At 38.0% G+C, this 24,508-nt stretch overlaps 1 protein-coding gene across 9 annotated transcripts in view; it reads left to right on the top strand.

Annotated features, from left to right (window-relative positions):
- The window catches only part of PHF20L1 (PHD finger protein 20 like 1), a 54,572-nt gene that overhangs the window by 3,128 nt on the left and 26,936 nt on the right, over window positions 1-24,508 (top strand). For 5 of the 9 annotated variants that reach the window (XM_034063067.1, XM_034063158.1, XM_034063130.1 and 2 more), the window contains exons 3-10: window positions 7,222-7,393; window positions 7,543-7,627; window positions 8,494-8,582; window positions 10,386-10,448; window positions 14,060-14,267; window positions 14,907-15,035; window positions 19,368-19,450; window positions 23,321-23,573. In XM_034063067.1, coding sequence (XP_033918958.1) covers window positions 7,222-7,393; window positions 7,543-7,627; window positions 8,494-8,582; window positions 10,386-10,448; window positions 14,060-14,267; window positions 14,907-15,035; window positions 19,368-19,450; window positions 23,321-23,573 — 1,082 coding nt within the window. Of the gene's footprint in view, window positions 1-7,221; window positions 7,394-7,542; window positions 7,628-8,493; window positions 8,583-10,385; window positions 10,449-11,603; window positions 11,667-14,059; window positions 14,268-14,906; window positions 15,036-19,367; window positions 19,451-23,320; window positions 23,574-24,508 lie in introns of those variants that run through there. The other 4 variants (XM_034063243.1, XM_034063185.1, XM_034063100.1 and 1 more) reach the window with 2 other exon arrangements.

The raw sequence follows: 24,508 nt of genomic DNA, 5'->3' as shown, positions 1-24,508 counted from the left end.
GCATGAAATCTCTTTATATTTCTTAACAAAACCACAGTTGAAGAACAGTAGCATTGCTTAGCTCAGTCTTTCTATGAGTGACAAATTAAGAACACTTGCTGAAAAATAGCATTTGAAAGTGGTTTATTTTTTGTCCTCCATTTTTTTGAAAGCCTGCTGTCGTGTAAAGTGTTCATGACCAGTTAAAATGTTAATCAAGAAAGGCTTCTAGAGGATGGAAACCAGTGCAGTAAAGTCTGGTTTTGCTTTCTGAGGCACTTTTGCAGGTCTTAATTTTTCACCTGTGCAGTACTTGCTGAAATTCACCTCAGGGAATCTGGTGTTCCGTTTGAATTGTGGAACTTTGGAAGGGGTATTGTGTGCCTTGATTATTTATTGCTTAAAACCTCTGTAATTTTAAATAAGGTGTTTTTTTGCAGACAGTGTTTGGGTCACTGGTATCATTTGGCATGAGCAGTTACTGAGCAGAAGAAAACCTGGTCAAACTGATCAGCAAAGACAGGCTGTCAATAAGCTTTATTCTGGATGTAACTGCAGTCTCTTCTTTATCAAGTGCACCAGAGTGCTGCTGCAGGGGAGGTCATCTTACGCAGGGAAGTTGCTTGTTACTGTGGCTGATGTCATCTACCTGGACATGTGCAGGACAGGGTCAAATGCTTTCCACAACATCCTTGTCTCTAAACTGGAGAGGCATGGATTTGACAGATGGACCTCTTGGCACATAAAGAATTGGTTGGGTGGATGTACTCAAAGAGTTGTGGTCAGTGATGCAGTGTCCAGGTGACCAGTGATGTGTGGTGTTCTCTAGGAGTTTGTGTTGGGACCTACCCTGTTCAACAGGGAGGTAGTGAATGCTCCATCCCTGGCGGTGTTCAAGACCAGGTTTGATGAAGCCTTGGGTGATATGGTTTAGTGTGGGGTGTCCCTGCCTATGGCAGGGGGGTTGGAACTGGATGATCTTGAGGTCCTTTCCAGTCCTAACTATTCTATGATTCTATGTCAGTGACATGGACAGTGTGATTGATGCACTCTCAGCAAGTTTGCTGATGACACCAAGCTGTGTGGTTTGGTTGATATGCTGGAGGGAAGGAATGCCATTCAGAGGGACCTTGACATGCTTGTGAGGTGGCCAATGCCAACCTCATGAAGTTCAACAAGGTGAGGTGCAAGGTCTTACACCTGGGTCGGGGCAGTCCCAAGCCCTGACAACTCCGGGGTGTGCAGAGACTAAATAGGGAGTAGCCCTGAGGAGAAGCACTTGGGGGTTTTGGTCAGCAAGAAGCTCAGCATAAACTGGCAGTGTGCGCTCACAGTCCAGAAACGAACTGTGTTCTGTGCTATATCAAAAGGAGTGTGGCCAGCAGGTTGGGGAGGTGATTCTATCCAAATTGCTCTTGTGAGACCCCCCTGGAATGCTGCATTCAGCTCTGGAACATAGGAAGGACCTGGACCTGTTGGAGCAAGTCCAGAGGAGGCCACTAAGATGATTGGAGGGCTGGAGCATTTGTCTTTTGGAGACAGTCTAGAGAACTGGGCTTGTTCAGCCTGAGTGAGAGAAGACTGATGAGACCTTACATCAGTCTTCTGATACCTAAAGGGGCTTCCAAGAAATTTGGGGAAGGACTTTTGACAAGGGCATGTAGTGATAGGACAAAGGGAAGTGGTTTTAAATTGAAAGAGGGGAGATTTAGATTAGATTCAAGGAAGAAATTTTTTACTGTGAGGGTGCTGAGGTGCTGGCATGGGGTGCCCAGTGAAGCTGTGACTATCCCATCCCTGGCAGTGTTCAAGGCCAGGTTGGATGGGGCTTGGAGCAACTTGGTCTAGTGGGAGGTGTCCCTGCCCATGACAGGGGGTTGGAACTGGATGAGCTTTAAGGTCCCTTCCAACCCAAACCATGAATTTAAGTTCATTAAAGCCAACCATGTAATGTGGCTCTAATCAAACGCAGGATCATCTGGCAGCAGTTAGTGAATGAGATGGGATTGACTGATAATAGAGAACTATTAAATATATATGAGATGATCAGGGCCTGGTGTGTAAGACCAGTGAATAAAGGGTGAGGAAACTGGACTTCCTTAGCTTGGAGAAGGCTACAGGAGACTCAGTACCAGCCCTCCAATACTTAAAAGGATGTCATCAAGGGCACTTAGCCAAGCTCTCCACAGTAGTGTTTGGTTGAAGGGCAAGAGATAACTGGCACAAGTGAAAACAAGCAATTCAGGCTGGGTACAAGGTGAATCATTTCCCTATGGGACAGTCAAGCAGTGGATCTGGTTCCCCAAAGAGTTTGTGGAGTCTCCAGCATTGGAGGTTTTCCAGACTGGGCTGGCTAAAACTCTGGAAAACGTGGTCTGATCCCATAGCTGACTCTGCTTTGAGTGGGAGGTTGGACTTTTTTTGGTAGGAGGCTTTCTGAGGTCCCTTCCAACTTGAATTATCCTATGATCTCATCCAAAAACTAATACATGTGCACACCCCCCCCCCCCCCATGCCTCTGACAGATGAAGCAGCAGTAGAACTGCAGATGTCTGCAAGTAGGTGCCCATGTGGAAGACTGGTTTTTAAGCTGTTAGCTCCCACAAGCAGGACACAACCTCTGCAAAGTTACTGTATTTAAATAAGCTTCTCTTCCCTTTTTTCCCCTGTTTTTTGTGGCTCTAGCTGTCTGCTGGTTGTACCATAAGTGCTAGATATTGCTTTGAAAAAAACAACCTTCTTAATTTTTCTGAGCCCTTTGTTAATCTGCTTGATCTGAACTTTTAAGTTAGGTAATGAAGGAAGTAGTGAGGCATGGTCCTTTGTGCAGTTCTGGAATGGAAACAGCTTACTAAAACAGGTTAGTTATCAGAATAACAGCGCTTTGACTCAGTATATTTGATTATTTGGATAGATTATTTTAATTATTTTAAGAATGGAAGAAGCTTTATTTTTCATGAAAGACTTTGGGAAATCTTTCTTTGTACAGCCCTTGCTTTGGATTTTGGTTGATTGTGTTACCTGGCAGTCAAATATTGGGAAGGACTATAAAGACTGCTTTATGTTGATACAGTACAATATGTATAATTAAAAATGAGTTAGAAATAGGGGCTTTCAGATTTTGCAGATGTCTGAAGGCTGTTTGTGGAGGAGTCAGAATGGAGGGTGTTTGGTTTTATATCCCTTACAAGGTGGAAGGGAAGATTTTTTTTTATACCGTTATTGTGAAGGCAGGAAGTATGTGGCTGTTTTCAGACTTTGTAGGTGCAGACTTGGGGCAAATTTAGTTACATTTTTACATCAATTTTTACAGTTTGAAATAACTTGTTCCATCTCACAAGACAATTCACTACTTTTTGGTCACTATTGAAGGATCAAAAGGAAGATGATGTAAAAAAGAAAAATACCATCCATGTGGCCAGTAATGTGATGAGTGTGTTGGAGGAGAAAGCAGTGTTTTCTTTTTACACTTTCAGAAACCAAAAACTAGAAGCTTCCCATTATTTATTCCTGGATGAACATTGGAGCATTATGGTTGTCTGACCAGTGTTTCATGGTACTTTGTGTAAGCCATGTTAAACTTTGCAGCTTTACAGAAATGTTGAATAATTTTTATGGGTTGGAATCGCTGGAACCTGAGCATGGAGAGCATGCTGTACTTAAGCTGGGCAAATACCATCAGCTAACAATAGTTTTCCTGTTTTCTCTTGAAAAAACAAGAAGAAAACTTCCTGAAATTTGGATGAGACTTTATTTGGGATTATTAAGTATGATTTCCAGCAGGTTGTTAAAAAAACGCACCTAAAATGTTCAGGTTATTGTTTCTTCCCACAAAAAGAACATTGTCAGTATTCAACAGGAGTTTGATGGTGTGGTTTAGGTTTTTTCCTGTGAAAAGTAAAGACTTTTTCCTCAGTTTTTTAGAGTATATTTTTCTGCTTTTTACTGAACAAATGTTGGTAAATCTGTTTGTATACTAAATCCATCCTGATCCTTTAGTGTGCAGTGCTTGTTGGGTGTGAACGGGGAGAGTTAACCTGACTGGGAGGTTGTTTGGACCTTAGACACCATTACCCTTTGGTGCTGTAGAGAGTGAAGTTTGTATTCCCCTTTCTACTGCTTCCTCATAATGCCTACTTGCAGCTTTGCCATGGAAGGGACTTATACATAAAATTTCTCATGTGAATATGGAGATGGTTACATCTCATACATCTTCTCTGTACCCGATAAATCTGAACGTTGCTTTTAGCCACAGTAAAAGCTTTCCTGTGTTCACTGTAAATAGAATTCCTTAAAAAGGCTGATTATAAAAAAATATGTTCCCATTTTTTCTTCTATTATCAGGAAATGCACACTTGCCTTTGAAATGTTTGTATAACCTTGCAGTATATGGAATGGATTATATTCAGGCCAAGCTCAAACTATAACACCAAGAAAATGTTTCTGTGCAGTGTGAAATTTGCAATAGTAAATTCTGCAATATGTGTGCTCTGCTCTTTTCCACTGTGGGATCAGTATTGTGAAATGTTACTGTTTGCACATATTTGTGGCACATTGTGTGGCTAAATTTAGTGGGTATTGAGGGTAGTAGCTTGTTGGTAAATCCATATAAAGTTATTTTGGGTTGCCTAATAACCAATCGTATATAGCTTGGTTGGTTCAGAGATTTGTTACATCTTCCATCTCCAAGTTGGCTCTGTTCATTTTGCAACTATTGTCTTAAATATACATAGAAGAAACAAATCATTAGAATAAGACTATTATGTGATGATATGATTATTATAAGTTTTAATTGTTCAAAACCAACATAATGGATTTAGATTTAGAGCTGATAATGATATTTTAAAAAGACTTTGAAAGCAGAAATTGTAATTTATCAAAGAGAAATTAGCCAATAAGTATCTGGTGTTGCATTTCCTTTGTTGAGTGATTCCTATTGAGACTTGATATTTTGTATGGCTTTTAATATTAACTGATGCTGGCTTTATTGCTTTTATTTTTTTCCCCCATATATGTTAGTGTTTTCATTCTTGGCTTGCTGAGTTTTCCTTAATTCCCATTTTTATGTATATATGTCTCTAACCCACAGATATTTACTATATGTTCACTAACTTTATATATTATTCCCTCCTCTTACTCAGTTTTCCCTTTCCAGACCATTGTACCATATTTTGCCAGTTTGTCCCTTCTGTTGTCTTCTACACACAGGAATAGTGGGTGACGTTGCTGGTGATGCCCAGTGAAAGCTACCAGCCGTAACAGCAGTAAAAATGTAGCACCATAATGGGAATGGAGCATTTCCATTGTAGATGTGTAGGAAAAGGAGAATTGTATCTTTTGGCCAATGGTTCCTCAATTTAGTAACATCAGTGTCGTCTTGCATCACTACCCGTCTGGCATGTGATAAACCTGAAATTTCCAACTGTAGTAAGAAAGAAATGGGGATTGATCTTGTTGCTCCTCTGACAGAAGTCCCATGAAGCAGTTCTATCCTGAAGTTCTATCCGGTTTTGTTAGTAGGATGGCAAATGAGAGTCTGCAATTTGTGACTAAGACTTGATTTTGAAGTTCAGTGGGAAGCTGGGAACTTTAAAGGATGGCCATGAAGATATTTTGTGTTTCTGAAATGTATGGATGAGTGAAACCCAACAAGAGGCTGGACTGTCTGTGCGTTCTGATGTGAGAGTGAATTGTGGCTGAAGTAGTTGCAGAAGTAACCTAGAAAATCAGAGAGTTTTTCTCACTTGGGCACAGCTGAGTGTGGGAAGCTCTGTGCATCACTGCAGCTGAAGAAATATGGCTGGAGAAAAGGAGCAAATTGACACCTTTTAATGCCCTATTCTAGACACCAGAAAAGAAGGAAAGCCTGTACTTGCTGAGAACTTGTATTTTAATCAGAACAGAGTGTCCAGAACTCCTTTATCAGCAGCATCAGTGGTTTGGAGAGAAAATATTAAAGATTGAAAATGTTGACAGTGTTCCTGTATATGGCAATTCCTAGCTGCTGGAATTTGCAGTAGAACTGGAAGTTGGGTGCTCAAGCTCTGCTCTCTTACTATTGCTCCACAGTAGCACTTTGTTAGAAAAACAAGTTACTTCTTAATGAAAGACAAGTGTCCCTTCACTCTGGTCTTTCTTTTCAATGCATGTTTTAACTTGAAACCATCACTAATACAAACTGAAGAAAGTTGAATCATCTACTTAACTTTTTCTTTTAGGAAAGTCTTCATACTTTTGAATCCATTTAAATACTTTGAAGAGCAGCAGTAGCTGAATTCTACCTCATTCCAATTCTCTGTATTTCATACAGTGGAAATAATGAGATCTAATAATATTGGTGAAGCAAGTTGTGTGACAGAACCAGTTTGTGCCTTGCTGCCCTACTGCAGTTTTGTGATTTACATCGCTTTGGGGAAACAGAAATAATACTGAGACTGAATAATAACAATTGCTGACGTTAGAGAAGTTTGCCTTTTTTCCCCATACAGATATAATCTTAACCTTTATAGTTCCAAATATGTATCTATTCTACACTCAAAATTAGATGCCTAACATTTGTACTGGTTGCAGATCATTCCTGATTAGTTCTGCTGAGCAGAGACATCATGTTGGCTGAAAGTAAAATCTGTGTGTTAAATAAGACTGACATGCTTATTTTGGTGCATGTGGAGTTAATGACTGCTAAAAAATAGTTACTGTGAAGCGAATTGAATGGCAGTGAAATCATGGAAGCTGATCTATGAATTGGTAAGCAGCTTAGATTAAGAATGTTCTGTTGAACATTCTTGGTTTGATTAGTTGATTAGATTTGTCTAGAATTGATGGTAAAGTAGTGAATGTTTTACTACTGTTATAAACTATTTAATACTCTTTCCACCCCCAAGCAAGCACAAACTCTTATAGGATTTTGCTTTAGACAAACACAATTTTTAAAACTGACAAGCACAAACTTCTAATGCCAGTTTCAGGCAGTTTTGGTCTGTCAGTTTGAGGTTTAAATTTGTGTGTCATCATCTGACTATAATGAAGCTGATGACATGTCACTGGTGTGTATAGATAACTCTTAAACTAAATGGTCTCCTATCACCAATTTGGTAACTTAATCTTTTTGAGACTTGGAGATTTCTCAGTCCAGGGTGTTCATATAGGCTTCGCAAATGTCATGTAAGCACTGTTGTGTGCAAAAAAAGTAGGAATCTTTAAAAAACCTGAGATTTATCAGTTTAACTTGTATCATTCAAGGTATCCATCTCGTATTGAGAAGATAGATTATGAAGAGGGGAAGATGTTGGTCCATTTTGAACGATGGAGTCATCGTTACGATGAGTGGATTTACTGGGACAGCAATAGGTTGCGACCCTTGGAGCGACCAGCATTAAGGAAAGAAGGGCTAAAAGATGATGAAGAATTTGTTGTAAGTGGCACCTTTAGTTAGTCATTGACTCATTTTTGTGAACTGTCCTACCTGTTTTCTTACATAAAATCTATCACATAGTGTTTACTTATTTTAATATTTTAGATATTTTTCCTAGAAATATTAATGACTGACTTTGTATAAAATAGGATTTTAAACCCGGAGAAGAAGTACTAGCTCGTTGGACAGATTGTCGATACTACCCTGCAAAGATTGAAGCAATTAATAAAGAGGGTATGTATTTGTGCATGATCTGTTGGTAAGGACTCTTTGCATATGTTATGCTGTAGCTGTAGTCTGCTTATGTGACATGCATATAAAATTTTCCTCACTGCCTCAATATTTGGTGAAAATGTTTCTATTCTATGCAGTTGAGTTAGAGGCTTGTCTTTTATCTGTGTAAAATTAGAAAATTGGAATTCCTTCTGGAAGAAAAAATGCTTTATGTTTGTTCAGTGATGAGAGTAAATTCCTGTGCACAGTGTACTATTACTGATTTAATAGTAATACGTAGTAAATAAAACAGTATAATACATTGTATATTATATATGATCTATATTGTATATCATACTACATAGTACATATTATATTGTATATTTATTATAATAGATAATATATTTAAAAGTTCATCATTGTTTTAGGAATGGTAGGTCTCTAAAATTCTGTTTATTGACAAAAAACAATGGAAACAGGGAAATAAAGGTTAATGCTTTAGATGCAATACTTTACATGGGGTGATATTTTGAATTAATATTAATAGAACTTTTTTGTTATAGTTTAAATGGGGATCGGATTGTAAATTGACTTGGTTTCCTATTGTGGCAACTTAAGATATGACATAATTCTTACAATGAGTTACAGGAAAAAGTGACACAGTAGCTTAAACATGCTTGAAATTGTCCAAGTGGATAAAGAACAACAATATATAAGAACAGAGCTTCATTGAGATTTATTTTTTTCTTTAAATTCTATATCCTGACTATAGGTAACTTGGTTACTTTGTTCATCCAGTCTACAAAATATTTTGCTAAAGCTTTCATAGTAACAAGGTGTGTTTTGTTTCTTAACTACTCATAGTGATTACATCACTCCTTTTCTAGGGACCTTCACAGTACAGTTCTATGATGGTGTTATTCGATGTCTTAAGAGGATGCATATCAAATCTATGCCAGAGGATGCAAAAGGACAGGTAAGAATAATTTAGATACCTCTTTGTTAGGTTATATATAGATTCTTTTTCTTTAATATCTCAAGTTCAAAAAAATGCCATCTAGCACAACTAGTTTTAGATTACAGTCTTTATTCTAGGTCCTGCACTGCCTTGCTTCACCAGTTTTATGGATGATGCCCCAGAGTGTGCTGCTTGACTAGTCTTGCCTCTATCTGAAATGCCTGGCTGCCGTACACTCCACTGCCAACTAATCTGTTCCCAGAGTTTTCTCCTTCAGAGTTCAGAAAACCAGGGGCATCCAGAGACTTTTTTTCTCTGGTGCCCTTCCCGTAAAAAGCTTCAGCTTCTCAGTAGTCTGTGCTGTGATTATTATTGTTTTTTCTTCTCCACCCCATTTCTTATGTTTGCTACTGTGGTGGCTTTTTGCCCGCATGTTCTTACTGACATGACTGTTCTGTGGGGGTTTTCTCCCTTTTATCAGAACTTTTGGGGATTCAGACAGTTAAATATTTATTTATTACTGATAATATCCAGTTTCTTAAAGAAGAGATTCTGAGTAGGAGCTGAGGGAGGCTGTGAAGTAGAATACATGATTTAGTCACTAGTAGTATCTTCACTTGCAAAGGAAAACAGCATTGAAGACTAAGATTAAACTGAAATCCATAGTCACACTAACACTGGCTTCTTGCTGCAGTCTTACAATAACTGTTGAACCAGTATATAATATTTCAACTATACTTTTAGTATGACAGTAAGATGGGAAGCTAGAGTATTCAGTTTTCCTTCATAAAAAGGAAAACTTGGTTCATGTGGTTGTGGCTGAACTGAAATAGCCCTTCTGTGACAATGTAAAGAAGTCCCTTACTCTGTCCTGTGCTTTTTATAGGAAGCTATGTTGTGTCTAATCTTGAGTTACTACTCTTAGGCTGCAGGCATTTTCAGCTTTAAAATAAATAGTAAATCCATTTCTTAGCAGCTGTTTTGATGTCCAGACATGCTTGGTGGCAGCCCAGCTCATCTGCTCTTTCTAATTCTTCTTGTTATTGAAAGTTAGGATGTCAGTCTCATGCATCTCAGGGACTGAATGCAGGGGCTTCAGTGAAGTCTAGAGAATTAACAAGGGGGCCAAATTTGAAACTGAGCTTTGTCTAAGAGTAGAACTCAAATGGCTGTTGTTGCTTTTTTTTGCATTATTTATTTTTAAGGACATTTACTGAAATTCATTTAAAGCTTAAAAAGTTTCCAAGACTGCACTCGATTTGCAAAATAGTGAAGTTGGCAGATCCAACACTTCATTAAACTTATGACTTGGGTTTTTTGTCTGCTTCCAAAGGGGGGAAAAAAATACATCTCAAGAGATGAGTGTAAGCTTAAGGCACTTCAAGTTGTAGTGCATTAGCAAATTTAACATGTAACATCTGTTTGGAAGGTGTGTGCTAAGCATGCAGAATTTGAATTACACGGAGAGATATGGACTAGTTAATTCTTTGACTTGAGCTTAGCGTGTCTTAAAGGAAAAGACTGTAATCACTGTAACACTCAAACTGTTGAGTTTCAGCAGAAGTGTGTTTTATTAAGACTCAGCTGTGAGGATGGATTAAAGACTGGAAAATTTGTGTGGTTCAATGCAATAAGGCTATAGGTTAAGTTGCTGTGCAGATAAGTGCAAAGTCATTGAAATCGCACATAAACATGGCTAATGTAGAGAGAGAAAATAAAAGATGGGGATATTGAGACTGCCCTTGTGAGAGCACATGTGAAGTATTCGGATAACTTACTTTTTCTGTTTCATGTTTTTTGTTTTATCTTCGATGTAATTAGGCGCGCGAGAGGGAGCAGATAGCGCCGGAGCTGAGATTAGTGACGGAAATCGAACCAAAAGAAGTGAGTTTTGAGGAGGGTTTTGAAGGAGAGGGAGGGGACTTGGCACACAGGAAGAGGAAGCTGAGGAAAAAGCATGGATTTGCGATTGGAACAGAGGAAAACAAGAAGATGTGACAGGAGACAATGTGAGCCAAGATGTAGGTGGGGCAGACTGTTTAGAATTGAAAGGTGAAGGTGAGGAATCCAGGCTTGCTGTGGAAGCAGCCGGTCAATAGATTGATGATATTTTATATGTGTGTATGTATGAGTGTGTGGGAGCTGGGAGTTGTGACCTCTCAGAAGAGGAAAACCAGCTGTATCTTTAGTACTGTAGAGAAGCACAAAGGTGGTGGTTGTAGGCAGGCGAAGAGTGTGTGTGCATTCTGCTGTTGGTATAAGGGTTGGATTTTAGAAATTATTCTGGTTTTGCCTTCTTACTCTTGTAGGTTTAAGGTTATGCAAAGGAATGTTTTAAAATACAAGTGTTTTAGCCAATGGATGTGTAAAGCTGTGGGTAATTTCTACTAACGTCTTTCTTGATCGTGCAATTTCCTGTGCTTTGATTCAGTGAATCTAATAAGCAAAATGACAGCTTTCCTCAGTAGTGATAATGTTGTGTCTTCTAACTACAGTGTCCCATAACTTCTCTCCTGTCAATTTTCTCAGCTTACTTGAAAGGTGATCTTTAGTGAGAATAAAAAAGGAAATGTGCATTTATATTTTTATGATATATGTAAATGAGAAATTCACTGGAGTGAGATTCTGTGGGAAGTGGGAAATCAGGCTGGATATTGCAGAGTAACTAGTGCGGAGTTACAAAACCACAGCCAATAGAGGAACAATGTCAGGGCGTGAGGGAGGAGCAAGGAAAACTTCTCTTAGGAGGATGTTTATTTTACTTAATCTCTAATGTGTTCATATTTGGGCCCTTGGTTTTGTGTATACTGAATGCTTTGGGGAAAAGTCCTGCTACTAAGGATTTGCAACTGGTTTCTGTGATATTTAGTGTCCTGCTGTTGTGGTTGACAGAGTAGATACCTTAGTGACCGAGACAGATTTGTGAATTCATTGTGCTTTAGGCTCCCACTGTTATTTCCCCATTTTTTATTTCTTTCTGAAAACTCTGAAAAAGGCACAAACATCTTTTTGAAGGACAAGTTCCTGTGCTCTTCAAAAGAAATACAGTCACCTTTAGCATCTTAGGTGCTGAATAGTTCATGCACATCAGGAGCTGTGCAGGTGAGCAGTTAGCAGGAGTTCAAGGCTGAAAAATAGGAATTACCTGTGTCACTGTAATGAATGTGTTCACTCTGGAGCCAGAACAAAAATAGACCCACAGACTTTCCAGCCAATTCAGAATCACAGAACTGCTGAGGTTGGAAGGGACCTCTTGAGATAATCTTGTCCATCCACCGCTCAAGGTTCCCTTCTCTGACTTTAAATTTATATGTTAATTCAGAAAAAAAAGTATAACTCTCACCATAATTAATGTCTCACTGCTCTGGCTTCTGGATGTTTAACCTTGGTTTGCTTCATTGTTTTGTGTCTTGCTGCCCTTTGTAAGCTCCATGTCTTAAGGAAAGTATCCAAACAATGGAATACAATGCAAACAAAAAACCCTGCTTCATGTTGTACTAGAACAGCTGCTATTGGAACAGGATGCTTAGTTCAGTGTGCTCCTTGAAGCTTGATATCTTCTGAAAGCTTCTGACTTAAGGGTGCTTAGCTTGACTGAAAATAAAGATAGTGGTTTGATGCAGGCTGCACTTGTTTGCTTCCCACTTTTATTATACGATCAAGCTCCAGCCGTATTACTGATCCTCTTCATCCCTTGGCCAGGGTACAGTGTAAGACTTCTCTCAGGTGTTCCTAACTCCTCACCAGCACAAATAGCTTAATCCTTTTTTTGCTGGATGGACAAGGCTCTGGATGGACTGGAGCTAACGTGTGTGCTTGTTTTGGCTGGCCAAAACCAGGTATGTGTATTTCTGGTTGACTATGCAGCTGGCAGTTAAGCACGCTCTTTGTGGCTGGCACATCACTTAATGACCTTGATGGTTGCCTGTTATGTAAGCATTGCCACAGCACTTCCAAACTTTGCTGCTGCTAGCTAGTCTGAGCATATGCATCTTGCAGTAATGGTTTGGACACAACACTTGATCTTAGAGGAACCAAAGCTGTTGGTGTTCCTAAGTACATAGCTTGATGCAAAGTAGAAGTATAACCTATGTAAAGCAGTGATTTAAAAACATTGAGCTATGGGAAAGGAAAAGCATAAAACAAGGAAAAGTAATGCTTTGTATTTTGTGTTATGCTTTTCTTACACATCAAAGAAAGCAAACAAACCCTCAGTAGAACAGATATTAGGGGGACTTACAATGTTTAATGAATGGGACAGAGTTGTGTTGAAACAAGATTTATAAAACCAAGATCCTTTAGGTACCTCTTATGATAACATAACAACAAAGAAAGTCCAGCATAAAATATAGTCTGTCTACAGCTGGAAAATACCCCAACTATTTATAAAGTGTACATGTGAAGCTAAGCAAAATTGTCTTTATTAAACCTTTTTTTATATGTGGCAATACAAACCTCCAAATGCTCTTGTAGTCGAATTGCCAAGTGGTAAATTAAGTATCATTAGAGCCACTCAGATGCTTAATTCTTACTGGTGGAGGATGAATGTTACTCTTGGTTTTTATATCAGATGTAACTTCTCCACGGAAAAGTTCTGTACGCTGATGTCGTAGGAAATCTGGAGAATTACTTTGGTAAAAAGGATCAAGTTTAAATGTTTGCTATCACATTGATCCCTGACACTCAGGAGATGTAAGGCAGGAGTCTGATCACTCCAAATAGTGGAAATTTCTTGGCTTAGCCTTGGAAGTATTTGGATCCCTCTGACTTGTCAGGTGGCGAAACTTCATCCACATGCCAGAAAGTAAATTAATTTGGGCTGTATATTCTGTTGTTTACTCCTTGAACGTTTCTGTATGGTCAAATAAGCCATTGCTCAAAATGGCACTTTTATTACTTTCAATGTGGATTGTGAAATTCAGTCACATTATAGAGCACAGTATTCAAGTTGGTCAATGAAAGTTGTAATATGTACACAAAAAAGAGTGCTACCTGTAGTTACTCTAGAAACACAGATCCAGTGAAATGGGAGTTACCCTGCTTTATCAGTTTAACTCAGGAAGAACTCTGCTGGACCATGCTTTGAGTTGGTGGTAGTTTTGAATAATAGTTAAATTTGAGCAACAATGGAATTGGTGCATTTCACAGCCAGAAGGGTAAGAACAAAGTCAGTTTTCTGGGTTTGGGAGCTCATGGGTTTCTACAGCTATGACACATGAAAATAGATAGCAGGGAACATGCGCAGCCAGAATTCCATGCATAATGGTTTTTTGAAGGTGTTTTCTTGCCTTTTATCCATGTGGCATACTGATAATATTTAATGTTTATTTAGGCAATTTGGGAAACTCATTTCACCGCTCTCTGAGTAGTAGCCATAAAAGGAATTCAACTGCTCTTGAACATTTCTAGCTGAAGTTTCTCTGGGTTTATAAGTATTTTCTGTTTGAATCTTGGGCACTTTTTAATACTTACTTACCATTTTTTCCTTTTTGGAGGATTGGATAGCTTTGGTCAAAGCTGCTGCTGCAGCAGCAGCCAAGAACAAAGCAGGAAGTAAACCTAGAACCAGCGCAAACAGCAATAAAGATAAAGAGGACAGAAAATGGCTAAAAGTTCCTTCAAAAAAGGAAGAAACCTCAACTTCTACAATCATGCAGGAAGTCCAAAAAAAGGAAGAGGAGCCTACATCTAGTGATACGTTTGGTAAAAACATATTCTGTGAAAGATAAAAGTAGGCTTGTCCTGTTGTTAATTTTGCTGTTAAGTCATAACTAGTATTTCTTGAGGAAGGTTTCTCATTTGCTGTTATGATAACTTTATGATACGTAATAATCAGTTCAGAAACAATTTTTATCAGGTAAATCTAGTTTGGTCATCGTTTACTCCTTGTGCAAAATCTCCTTCCTAGTTCTAATAAGAGCAGAACATATGGGTTTTTAAAATTACTTTGTATGTTTTGATTTCGCGTTCCTGCATCTTCTGTTACCTCTAAGGTATTCCCTGATCTTGTTCTAAGAAGAAAATCTAAAACAAGTATGAGTGATATATACTTATTCAGGGGTGTTTGAAACTGTTTCTGGGTTGATTAGAATTTGTTCATTTTAATAGTCTTTAATACTGATGTCTCATCCTAGTGAGTAAAAATTGCATTTTTGAGGTAGTCTGCATCTAATGCTTCATTGTATAATACTAAATCTTAACATTGTGTAATTTTCATTTTTAATGGTATTAAGTTTTCTTTACAGCAGTATTCAAATAGCAGTTCTGAAATAGTAAAATATTGTGGGTGTTGTTATGTATTTATGAAATGTGAGTTTATTAGATTTCTCTTCTGTTTAATAGTAGGATTTCCTGTAGTGGATGTTCCAAAGATGGCTTTTGTGCAGGCAGAGAGCACGTTATCGCACAAGAGGAAAAGTAATTTAGGCAACTCATTTCAGGCAAAGAGAGCTCGTCTTAACAAGATCACTGGTAAAATACTTTTGTTGTTGACTTTTTTCCTTTTTAATGCAGTGAAATATACATGTTTATGTCTAAGGTACTGAAGTAGATTGATAAAAGCATGTTCATAAAGCAGATATTCTCTACTGTCTTTTACTTGTTAGGAATTTAAAAGGAAGATATAAAGGGTAATAAAATCTACATAGTTCATGATTTCAGAGAATGGTCTCGGACTTGATTTGGTTTAGTTTCTTAGGAGGGATACCATCCTGAACTGATGGATTTCTTGAGTAGGTTTTAACTCCAGCTGCACAATTTTCTCCCCTTTAGGGTGAATTTGGGGTTTGTCCAACTCCTTAACAGAATCATAACCACTGTAAAGCTTTTGTTGGCTGTGGAAAAACTAATGTTTCGTCTGTCACAAAGTAAAACTGTTGCTGGAAGGAGTTTGCAGTCTGTCTTTTAAAAGTGTACAAGCCTATCTACAAATCGAAGCAATGGAAATCTGAAACGTTTTTTCAGTGTCTTAAGGCATTCATTCTCTATGTTCATTAATCAAAGGTGTTAAGGAAAAACAAGTACACAGCTATTGAATACAGTTTGTGTAACAGGAAATGGAATAATAGATAATTGCATTTTATTCCAAAAATCAATAGAAATTTACTTAGCAGTGAAAAATCTATTTCAGTTTGTATCCCTCCTCCCCCATGCCTTCCAGTAAGCAAATTGTGCTGTCAGCATTGATCCTGTCACTATTTAGGATGAGGCAATGTGTTTGCACCTGTGCTGGGAAAGTATCAGATGCATTTCAAAAGATGGGTGGAGAAAAGTTGTGAAGTTCCCCCCCGTAACAGAGGGGCCTTTGGACAGATGGTAAGATACAAGTGTATCCCTCTCATTATTCTAATAACTACAGTTTTGTGTGAAGTCTGGCAAACTTCTATGCTGCAGATGAGAGGGGAAGGTTTGTTTGTTTGTTTAGTGTAGTAGATAGGGTATTGTAATTCACATGGAAAGTCTTATTTCTGTAAGATAATACCCCCTCTCCCCTACCCCCTCCAACTAGTAACCTGTGTGATGAGATTCTCAGATTTGTTCTGGCTGGTCCAACCTTCATCAGTCAGCAATGGAGGACACTTAGCCCTCTTATGAGTGTGGTTCTGTTTCAGTGTCTCAATCAGTACTTCAGTCTAAAGGAGAAAACAAGTGAAATGGACTAGTATGGAATATGGTATGAAGGAAGCAGCTTTCAGAAAAGACAGGCTTCTGCCACCAGGATAAGAACCATGAAGGCTTCTTATTTGATACTAAGTTTAGTTAACAGATGTCTGATTTATCAGCCTCATTGCTACGCTCCTTTGCCCATACTGCATACACCCTCAGTTAAGTCTCAATTTAATTGCTGCCATGAGCAGCAGAGGTGTAAGATTGTAAATGCGTATCACTAGTGTGTGTATATTCACATGTATGTAGCCCCTATTAATTTCTTTTGCAGCTAGTAGCAGAAGATACCTAAACCAGCTGAAAAGCCTGTGGCCCTAGAAATGATGTTCGTATGTATTTGTGGATAGATTCCCCCTTCCTAAGGAGCTTTATGAGAATAATAGCAGGCAGACAGGCTCATGTAGACTGCAGTTCATTGTCAGTAAACATAATGTTGCAGCCATTCTAAAAACAGTGTGTCTATGTATCTATGAAATCATGTTCCACTAGCAGACAATATGTTAACTTTCACTGAAAGTGAATTAATCCTTCTAATTACAAGATGAAATTTGTCGTGCTTGGCAGTTCCTGCACTTAGCTATTCTCAAAATAGCACTTTTGCAACTTGCACCATAGTAGTTGTTTTTATTGTTGCATATAATGAAGTATTTTGCAAATGTAACTGCTGATGATCAGACTTTCCATTGCTTTATGCTAATTTCTTGTGTTTGAAATACTTGTAAATTGTCATTTGTGTCTCTGGCATGAATTTTTAGACTTGAGGGAAGGCTGGGATTCATGCTGATGTATCCATTGGAATGGCTACCAAAGAGTGATAAAGCATTGTAGCTGTTAGGAAAACATTCATTTGCTAAGTGTCTTATGGCTGTATTGGGGAAATAGAGCATTAGGCTGTCTGAAGGGTAGTGCTTTCTGGATTCAGCATTTGCCAATTGTTGCAGAAGGCTCTCCTTGTCTGCCACAAGGGACACAGCTGCATCTGGTGCTCTTTGCTCACCATTTCCTTCCTTTGCTCCTTTTTTCTTCTGTTACTGTCACTGGGGGAAATTATATTTCCCAAAGGTGAAGGATGTTGCCTGCTAAGCATGTGTTAATGTCTTCTTCACAGTATATTTGCTTCTGTTGGAATGCTTGCTTTCACATCTCCTGCTGCAGTGTTGATACCTAGAAGCTAACATCTGCAGCAAGCTTACAGAACAAAACACTTCCAGTTCACTATGCCACCCTCTGTTCTTTACTTGTTAGGTGTTGTAATGATGGAGGATGGTCAGCTTGTAGTCCTGCTGCTGTAAGAGGTTATGGAATTGTTTTGTCTTTCTACAGGCATGGTGATTGGTTAGAAAGGTACCTAATAGGGTAGAAAAGAAGGAAATAAGAAGGATTATGTGTTCACAGGTTTGACAATGTGGGTTCATTTCATGGCCTTACTTTCTGAGCACTGAAAATCAAGCTAGAAATGATAGTCATAAAATCATAGAATGGTTTGGGTTGGAAGGGACCTTAAAGCTCATCCAGTTCCAACCCCCTGCCATGGGCAGGGGCACCTTCCACTAGACCAGGTTGCTTTAGGCCCTGTCCACTCTGTCCTTGAACACTGCCAGGGATGGGGCAGCCACAGCTGCTCTGGGCAGCCTGTGGTTTGTAGAACCACCAAAGTTGCCTTATGGACTGTAATTTGTTGTTTAGAATTTAAAATTCTGCTTCACTTAGGTTTGAAAATTAATTAATCCTTTTATTGTAGAGCAGGGTTCTCAGTACAAAGAACATTGCTAATTTTGCAGCTTGATTTAAACTGGATTATTTGAGTCACAGATGTTTATTTGGGTCCATAAAACCAATATGTTTTATGGAGCCTAATACAGAATTTATATCTTGCCTGATAATTTTATTCATATTAGTGTAATAGGGCCAGGTAAGCTTCTGCTTTTCAGTTAACCTATTTAGCTGTGAAATCAGTTAGTTCGCACCTTTTCTTATGGACAGAGTGTTCTGAAAAAGTTTTCAATAAAACGTAACTATTTTCCAGTAAACTGAGTATAAGTTAATCTAATGTAAAGAATAAATGGAACAAAGCACCCATTATTTGTTGTGGAATGCTGAAATGTGATGGCTCTCTAACAAAATACCACAGTGTTTTGAGTGCGTGTTTGTTTTTCATGTCCTACGTGCTTCCCAAGAGCCCAGGCTTCACTAATCTATAATTCCATGGGTATTGTGCACTGTAAATTAATTTTGAGCATACATAATTTTTTGTGAAAAGCAATAGGAATTTCTCATGGATTTGTCAGTTCAAGTTATTTTTGGGAACTTAAACTCTCCACCTCCAACATTGACATTCTCAGGGAAAAGAGTAGATTTTATTCAGATTTGTGTTTTTCAGGTTTTATCAGTTCTGCTTTGTCTTATGGCACAGAACTTTTTCTTTCTCGTCATACTTGGTAATTGAAGTTATGGTGTGAAGTAGAACTGAAGCTATTGTCATACTCTTAGCCAGCCACAAACTGTCTTGAGTTTGTTGTTTCATCCTTTACAGATTTATTTCCTCTTGTAGTGATATAGTATGAACTCATTAATGAAGTAACAGATTCTGATGTATTTGCTCCCAATACAGTGTCATTATTGAGGTAATTGGGGAGCTCCACTGCTGACAAGGCTAATTTGAAAATTAAGACCTTTCTTGCATTCTAAGAAAGGTCTGTATGTGTCAAGAAGTAGCAATACAATTTCTGATGGGATTTTCTTAAAGATCGGAAAAAGGGGAGAGACAGCAAAGTCTTGGAAATAATTTGAATCCCTCAGAACTTACTTACATATCATAGGCTTGGTGTAAAAGCCCAAATTTTTGGGTTGTGGAATGATGGTGAGGCATTATTTTACAATTTATAATTTGATTTTCATCTTTTCAGTGGAAATGCCAGAGAAGTGCCTCTTGTGAAACGACACCACCATGGGAATGACCTTCACCTTTTTGTTTCTTCTAATTTAAAGTGTTCAGTTTTATGTGGAGCTGTTTCAGAGGGAATTATGTTGTAGATACAAGCAGTTCATATTTCTTGTTGCATTGGTTTTACTTTGTTTTCCACAGATTCTTGTTGCAAGCTGCCTCTAACTATAAATCTTTGCAACTTCTCTCCTAAGGTTTATTGGCATCCAAAGCTGTTGTTGCGGATGGTGCTGAAAAAAGGGAAGGCAACAAAGAAACAGCTCCAGTCCTGGAGCAGGTATGAAATGGTAGAGTTTGATTCTTTTGCAAAGTTCCCACTGGAGTGTGCCATGGAGATGTAGTACCTACAACATTAAAATTTACCCCTTCAGGTATAACAGGGAACTGAAAATTGATCTTATGTTTACATTTCTGGCAGAGCCAGAAGCACGGAATTTAGTTGTCTCTAAACACAGTGTTGACTTGAATTTTCAATAATGAGCTTTTGTGTTAGAAAACTTAGAGAATCATAGAATCATTGAATGGTTTGGGTTGGAAAGGACCTTAAGATCATCCAGTTCCAACCCCTCTGCCATGTGCGGGGATACCTCACACTAGACCACATCACCCAAGGCTCTGTCCAACTTGGCCTTAAAAAAACCCCCAGGAAACAGAGAAAAATGAAGTCTCCATGCAACAAATGTGAGGAGACCAGTGTCCCAAGGTCCAGTTTTATAGCTGGAGCCATGACTGGCTTAGGGGAAGGCCCTTAAACAAATTAAGTTTGTGTTTGCAACAGGGTTTTTGACATCATGTAGAACTTCTTTTAAAGAAGTTTCTTTTCTATTGTAAGAATTTGGTGTTGTAGGCTTGTACGTGTTTTACAAACTGCTCAATGAGCCATACATTTTGCAAGGGTGTGTATTTTAATAAATACAAAAAAGACACTTTTAAATAATGTTAAGGGTCTGATTTTTAAACCTGCGTATTTGCAGGACCTGAAGGCTGCCATTTTATCTTTGGCTTATTCTGTTGTGTTCAGGCATTGCTTGACTCCGAGTTGTGCATTATCTTGCATATTAAAAGGGCTGAATGCCTAAGCATGGTAAAGCAAGCTAAGGATGAACAAGTAGTCATGATTCAGGACATCTTTGTTTTCCAGTGATTTAAATCAGAGCCTTAATGTAGTTTTAATACAGCTTTTTTGTATTCATTTTCATTCTTCTTTAACAGCAGCATGTGAATAAACCAGCCTTGCTGCCCGCAATTCTTATAAGAGCACTTCTGTTCTTAAGCCCCGGCACACTCTATGAACAGTCCCTACCCCAACCTCTATTAGCTATTTTGGTTGTACTGGTTCTTTAGAGCTGATATATAATTGCATTGCTGTGTTTTTTTTTCCATTGGCACCGCATTGGATGCGAGTCTTGTCAATGGAACATGGTTTTCTGTTTTTAATGCTGTCACTGTAACAGCGAACCGAGCCACTATGGTGTCAATGCATTGACTGATATTTTGCATAAAGGTTTACAATGTATTGACATGACATTCCATTTCTCAAATTTTTTGCATATTAAAGATGCTATGATTTTTATTGCTACTGTGTGTGATATTTTCAATGTGCAAAAAACTGTGAAATGGCTTACAGCATGTTGTTTTTGGAAGGATCATTACAATGTAAATCTTACCATGCAGAATCCCATTGTGGTGAATGGGACTTTGTGGTTTACATAGACTGTGTATGCAACAGTATAAATTACAGTGCATATTTACTAAACACTTTTTGTTACTTCTTAGACTTAGTAACTCGGCTGTTTCTGTTTCATTGATTAGATATACAAAAGATGTCTCTGTGATTGTTTACATGCTAATGGTCTGAAAAACCTCAGTTTTGGAAATACTTAGGAAGCTCCTTTAAAGAGGCATCGAAAATCCCAAATTGTCCTATTCCTTCGCTTCCAACTAAAACCAGAAACCTCACAAACATTTACATGATGAACTGTAGGGAGGAGAATTTTTGAGCTTAAAGCTTTTTTTCACTATGTTCCTCCCAAACTCCAATTAAAATGGCCGAGTTAAAACCTTCCCAAAAGGTTTTCCAGTAGCAAAGCTGACATTCCTTAGAGGTTTTGTCTGCCACTGCTATAAAATTGAATGGGTAAAATATCTTGTAGGGTTTTTTAATACTGTCGTACAGAACATGGTAGAAGTATTCAGGCCAATAGCCGAAAACTGACTTTGTTGATGGAAGTTTATTTTGTTTCTATTTATATCTTTTTAGTTTACAGTTGTCTTAAACCCACAACCTCAGATGATTAGTTGCAGATACAGTAGTTTATTTAACTGTATTAGGGTATGTCATGTTATATTTCCTTTTGACCGAGACCTGATTAGATGAATAACTTCATTAAGGTTTTTAATGTTAAGTTGTCCTGTTAAGAGGTTAAGCACCTTATCAGAATATTAATTTAATTTTTTTAATCTTGTTTAAATAACTTTGTAATTTGAAAGTAATGGATGCTGTAGTAATGTCTTTCACATCTGTGAAGATGACCAATAAAATTGTTTATTTACAAGTTACGACTCTAATTAATTTCTGGTAATACCTCTCATAACCAGCATAGGTATTCTCTACAGTTCATGGAATAAACTGCATTTAGTCCATGTGTAAATGAGTTATTCAAGGTAGAACTGATGCCTGCTGAATGGGATGTTTTGCACCGGATCTTTACATGATGCTTCCAGCAAGCTATTCATGCAGCATTCAGGGGTGCCCTTTTACAAACATAGACTGTGCACTTGTGGTTTTTTGTTTTGCCCTTTTTTCATTTATTTTTTTCTTCTCCATTGGAACATGGAAAGTTCCAGTGGAAAATAAAACTGTGATTTATAACAAAAGCCAATAATACCCTCAAATCATCAGTGTGACTTTTTAGTTTGGATAAAGTGGTGCACACGTTCTAGAAGTACGTTTCTACTTTGGTCTTTCCACTCTGGTTTTATTAGATGGTACAATGCTGTGTGGTGTAACTGGGGCAAAAAAGTTAAACAGAGGTTTTAGAAATTATGTTCAAATATTGTAGTTTGCCATTACTGGGCAGGTTGTAACACATGCACGGTTTATCAGTCAAGTAGGAAAAACATGCAGTTAAAAATCTATAACGCTAATGTCTGTCAATGCATGCTAGTTGTCTGAAACAATATTTCAGTACATGTGTTAAGAAGGATGAAAATTGATGAAATTGGAAAACTGCATTACATGTTGTTTATTGTCTCTATTTTTCCCCCTTCAGAAGCTGTTTTAACTCTTCATCTGCTCATTTTTTCCCAACAGTTAGCAATCAGTATAACCCTGTGGTGCTAGAAGTTGTGATTTCTTCCTGTGTTTGCACAAACATATAATGTGGTGAAATCCAGACTCCCAGCACTGAAAAGGGTTGTGTGAGAGTGTGTTCAGTATTTGGAAACTTTTTATTGTTTTCAGCTATTCCTTAAAGGAGCATTATCAACTTTTTCAGGTTCTGCTCTAAAAATTTCATCTGTGATTAGTTTTCCTGAGGAACTTCTTGTCTTAGCATCTGCTTTTAGAACTGCAATCTTCTGAACGAGGATTGCTTGCTCATAGCAGTGCAAAAGCGTGACACAATTCAAGAAGTATCTGGACAATGCTTTCAGTCATATGGTTTAGTGTTAGGTAATCTTGTGAGGAGCAAGAAGTTGGACTCAATGATCCTTGTGGGTCCCTTCCAACTCGAGATATTCTGTGATTGTACACTGGTGTACTTGTCCACTTGTAACCAAGTGTGCTCTAAGTTACATTTTGAGGCAACACTGGCGGTCCTGTTCTACCAAATATGAAAGAGACAGAAACTAAATCAGTGTTGAATTTTTAAAGTGGGAGTAGAAGAAAAATGTTTGATTTCAGGCTTTTTTGCAGGTATTAGTACGAAATGAGGGTGTTCTGAATACTGAAAATACTTGATAGTGCTCCTTTACAAGCGAGAGTTTAATGTGATGCATTTTAAATAGCTTTCATTTGTACTGAAAATAGTGTTGCTTTAAAATGTGTTTTGAATACTAAAGTTGCTTTTAAAAAGATCAAAATAGAATACAAGAACTACAGCGAAGAAACTGAAATAAAAGTATCAATTTTTTATTATTTATTCAGGAGATTTCACCTAAACCACAAAGTCAGAAAAAAAATGAAGCTGATATTAGCAGTTCTGCCAACATTCAGAAACCTGCACTGTTATCCTCAACTTTGTCTTCAGGAAAGGCTCGCAGCAAGAAATGCAAACAAGAATCTGGAGATTCTTCTGGGTGTATAAAGCCCCCTAAATCACCACTTTCCCCAGAATTAATACAAGTCGAGGATTTGACGCTGGTCTCTCAGCTTCCTTCTTCTGTGATAAATAAAACTAGTGAGCACAGACATTTTAAAAACCATACCGTAACTACTTATAAGAGATCTACAGACTTTTCTTTTGGTTGTAAATGGCTATTGCTTTTAAAAATGAATCTGCTTTAAATTAAAGGGCCAAGTTGGGAGAATTAGGGGTAGCTCAGTATTTTAAAAGTCTAGTCATATAATAAGGCATCTGAATTACTCTACCAGAAATAAGGCATTTAAATAATACATTTATAGTCGTGGCTTTTAATGGTTGGCTTTCCCTCCCGCTTAAATCTCCACGTTAGTATTAACAGTGATAGAGGTAAAATCAACCCTCCCTTCTGAAGGGGCCTGATTCATTAAAAAGAAAAGACATACACCTTGGTTGTGGACCTTTCCTTCTCTGAGAAATCTCACCTTCAGCAGGCTGAATGTGCTGTTGGCTGTGGCGTGCTTCACCTTAGGTGATAATCCTTCAAATATGATGTGAAAGAGAATATGGGTTCAAGATCTGTGGTGGGGTTTCTTTGTCTCATTAAAACACCATGGGTGTCCAGCTTCTTAACATGTGTGACTGATCTGCAAAGTACCAAAGTGCTGGTTATCAGCAGAACCAGGGAAAGGTTTATGCTGCATCCTTGAATAGGCTATTTTTTGGCAATATTAAAATATTCCTATTTCTTTTTTTGAGATCGCACTAGGTTTTTAGTGTTGCTTACTTAGGGTCAGGCTCTTTCTACCTTGAAGAACATTAAATGATGAGTCCAAGATTGAAAATAAATGTGGGTTCCACTAAGTCAAAGGCTACATTTCTGTTTCACTTCTAGAATAGTGATTGAGGATGGAAGATTAAACCTGCATCATTTGTTTCCCCCCAGTCTTGTTATGATATTTTCTCTTAAGAGATAAGTTTAATTTTTTCTCACATATAGCTTTAAATGAATGGGAGTGGGAGGGGTGCAGATT

This window comes from Melopsittacus undulatus, chromosome 1 (genome assembly GCF_012275295.1).
Source record: "Melopsittacus undulatus isolate bMelUnd1 chromosome 1, bMelUnd1.mat.Z, whole genome shotgun sequence".
Taxonomy (NCBI): domain Eukaryota; kingdom Metazoa; phylum Chordata; class Aves; order Psittaciformes; family Psittaculidae; genus Melopsittacus; species Melopsittacus undulatus.
Note: the sequence above shows the minus strand (reverse complement) of the source record. Positions and strands in the feature narration are given on the sequence as shown.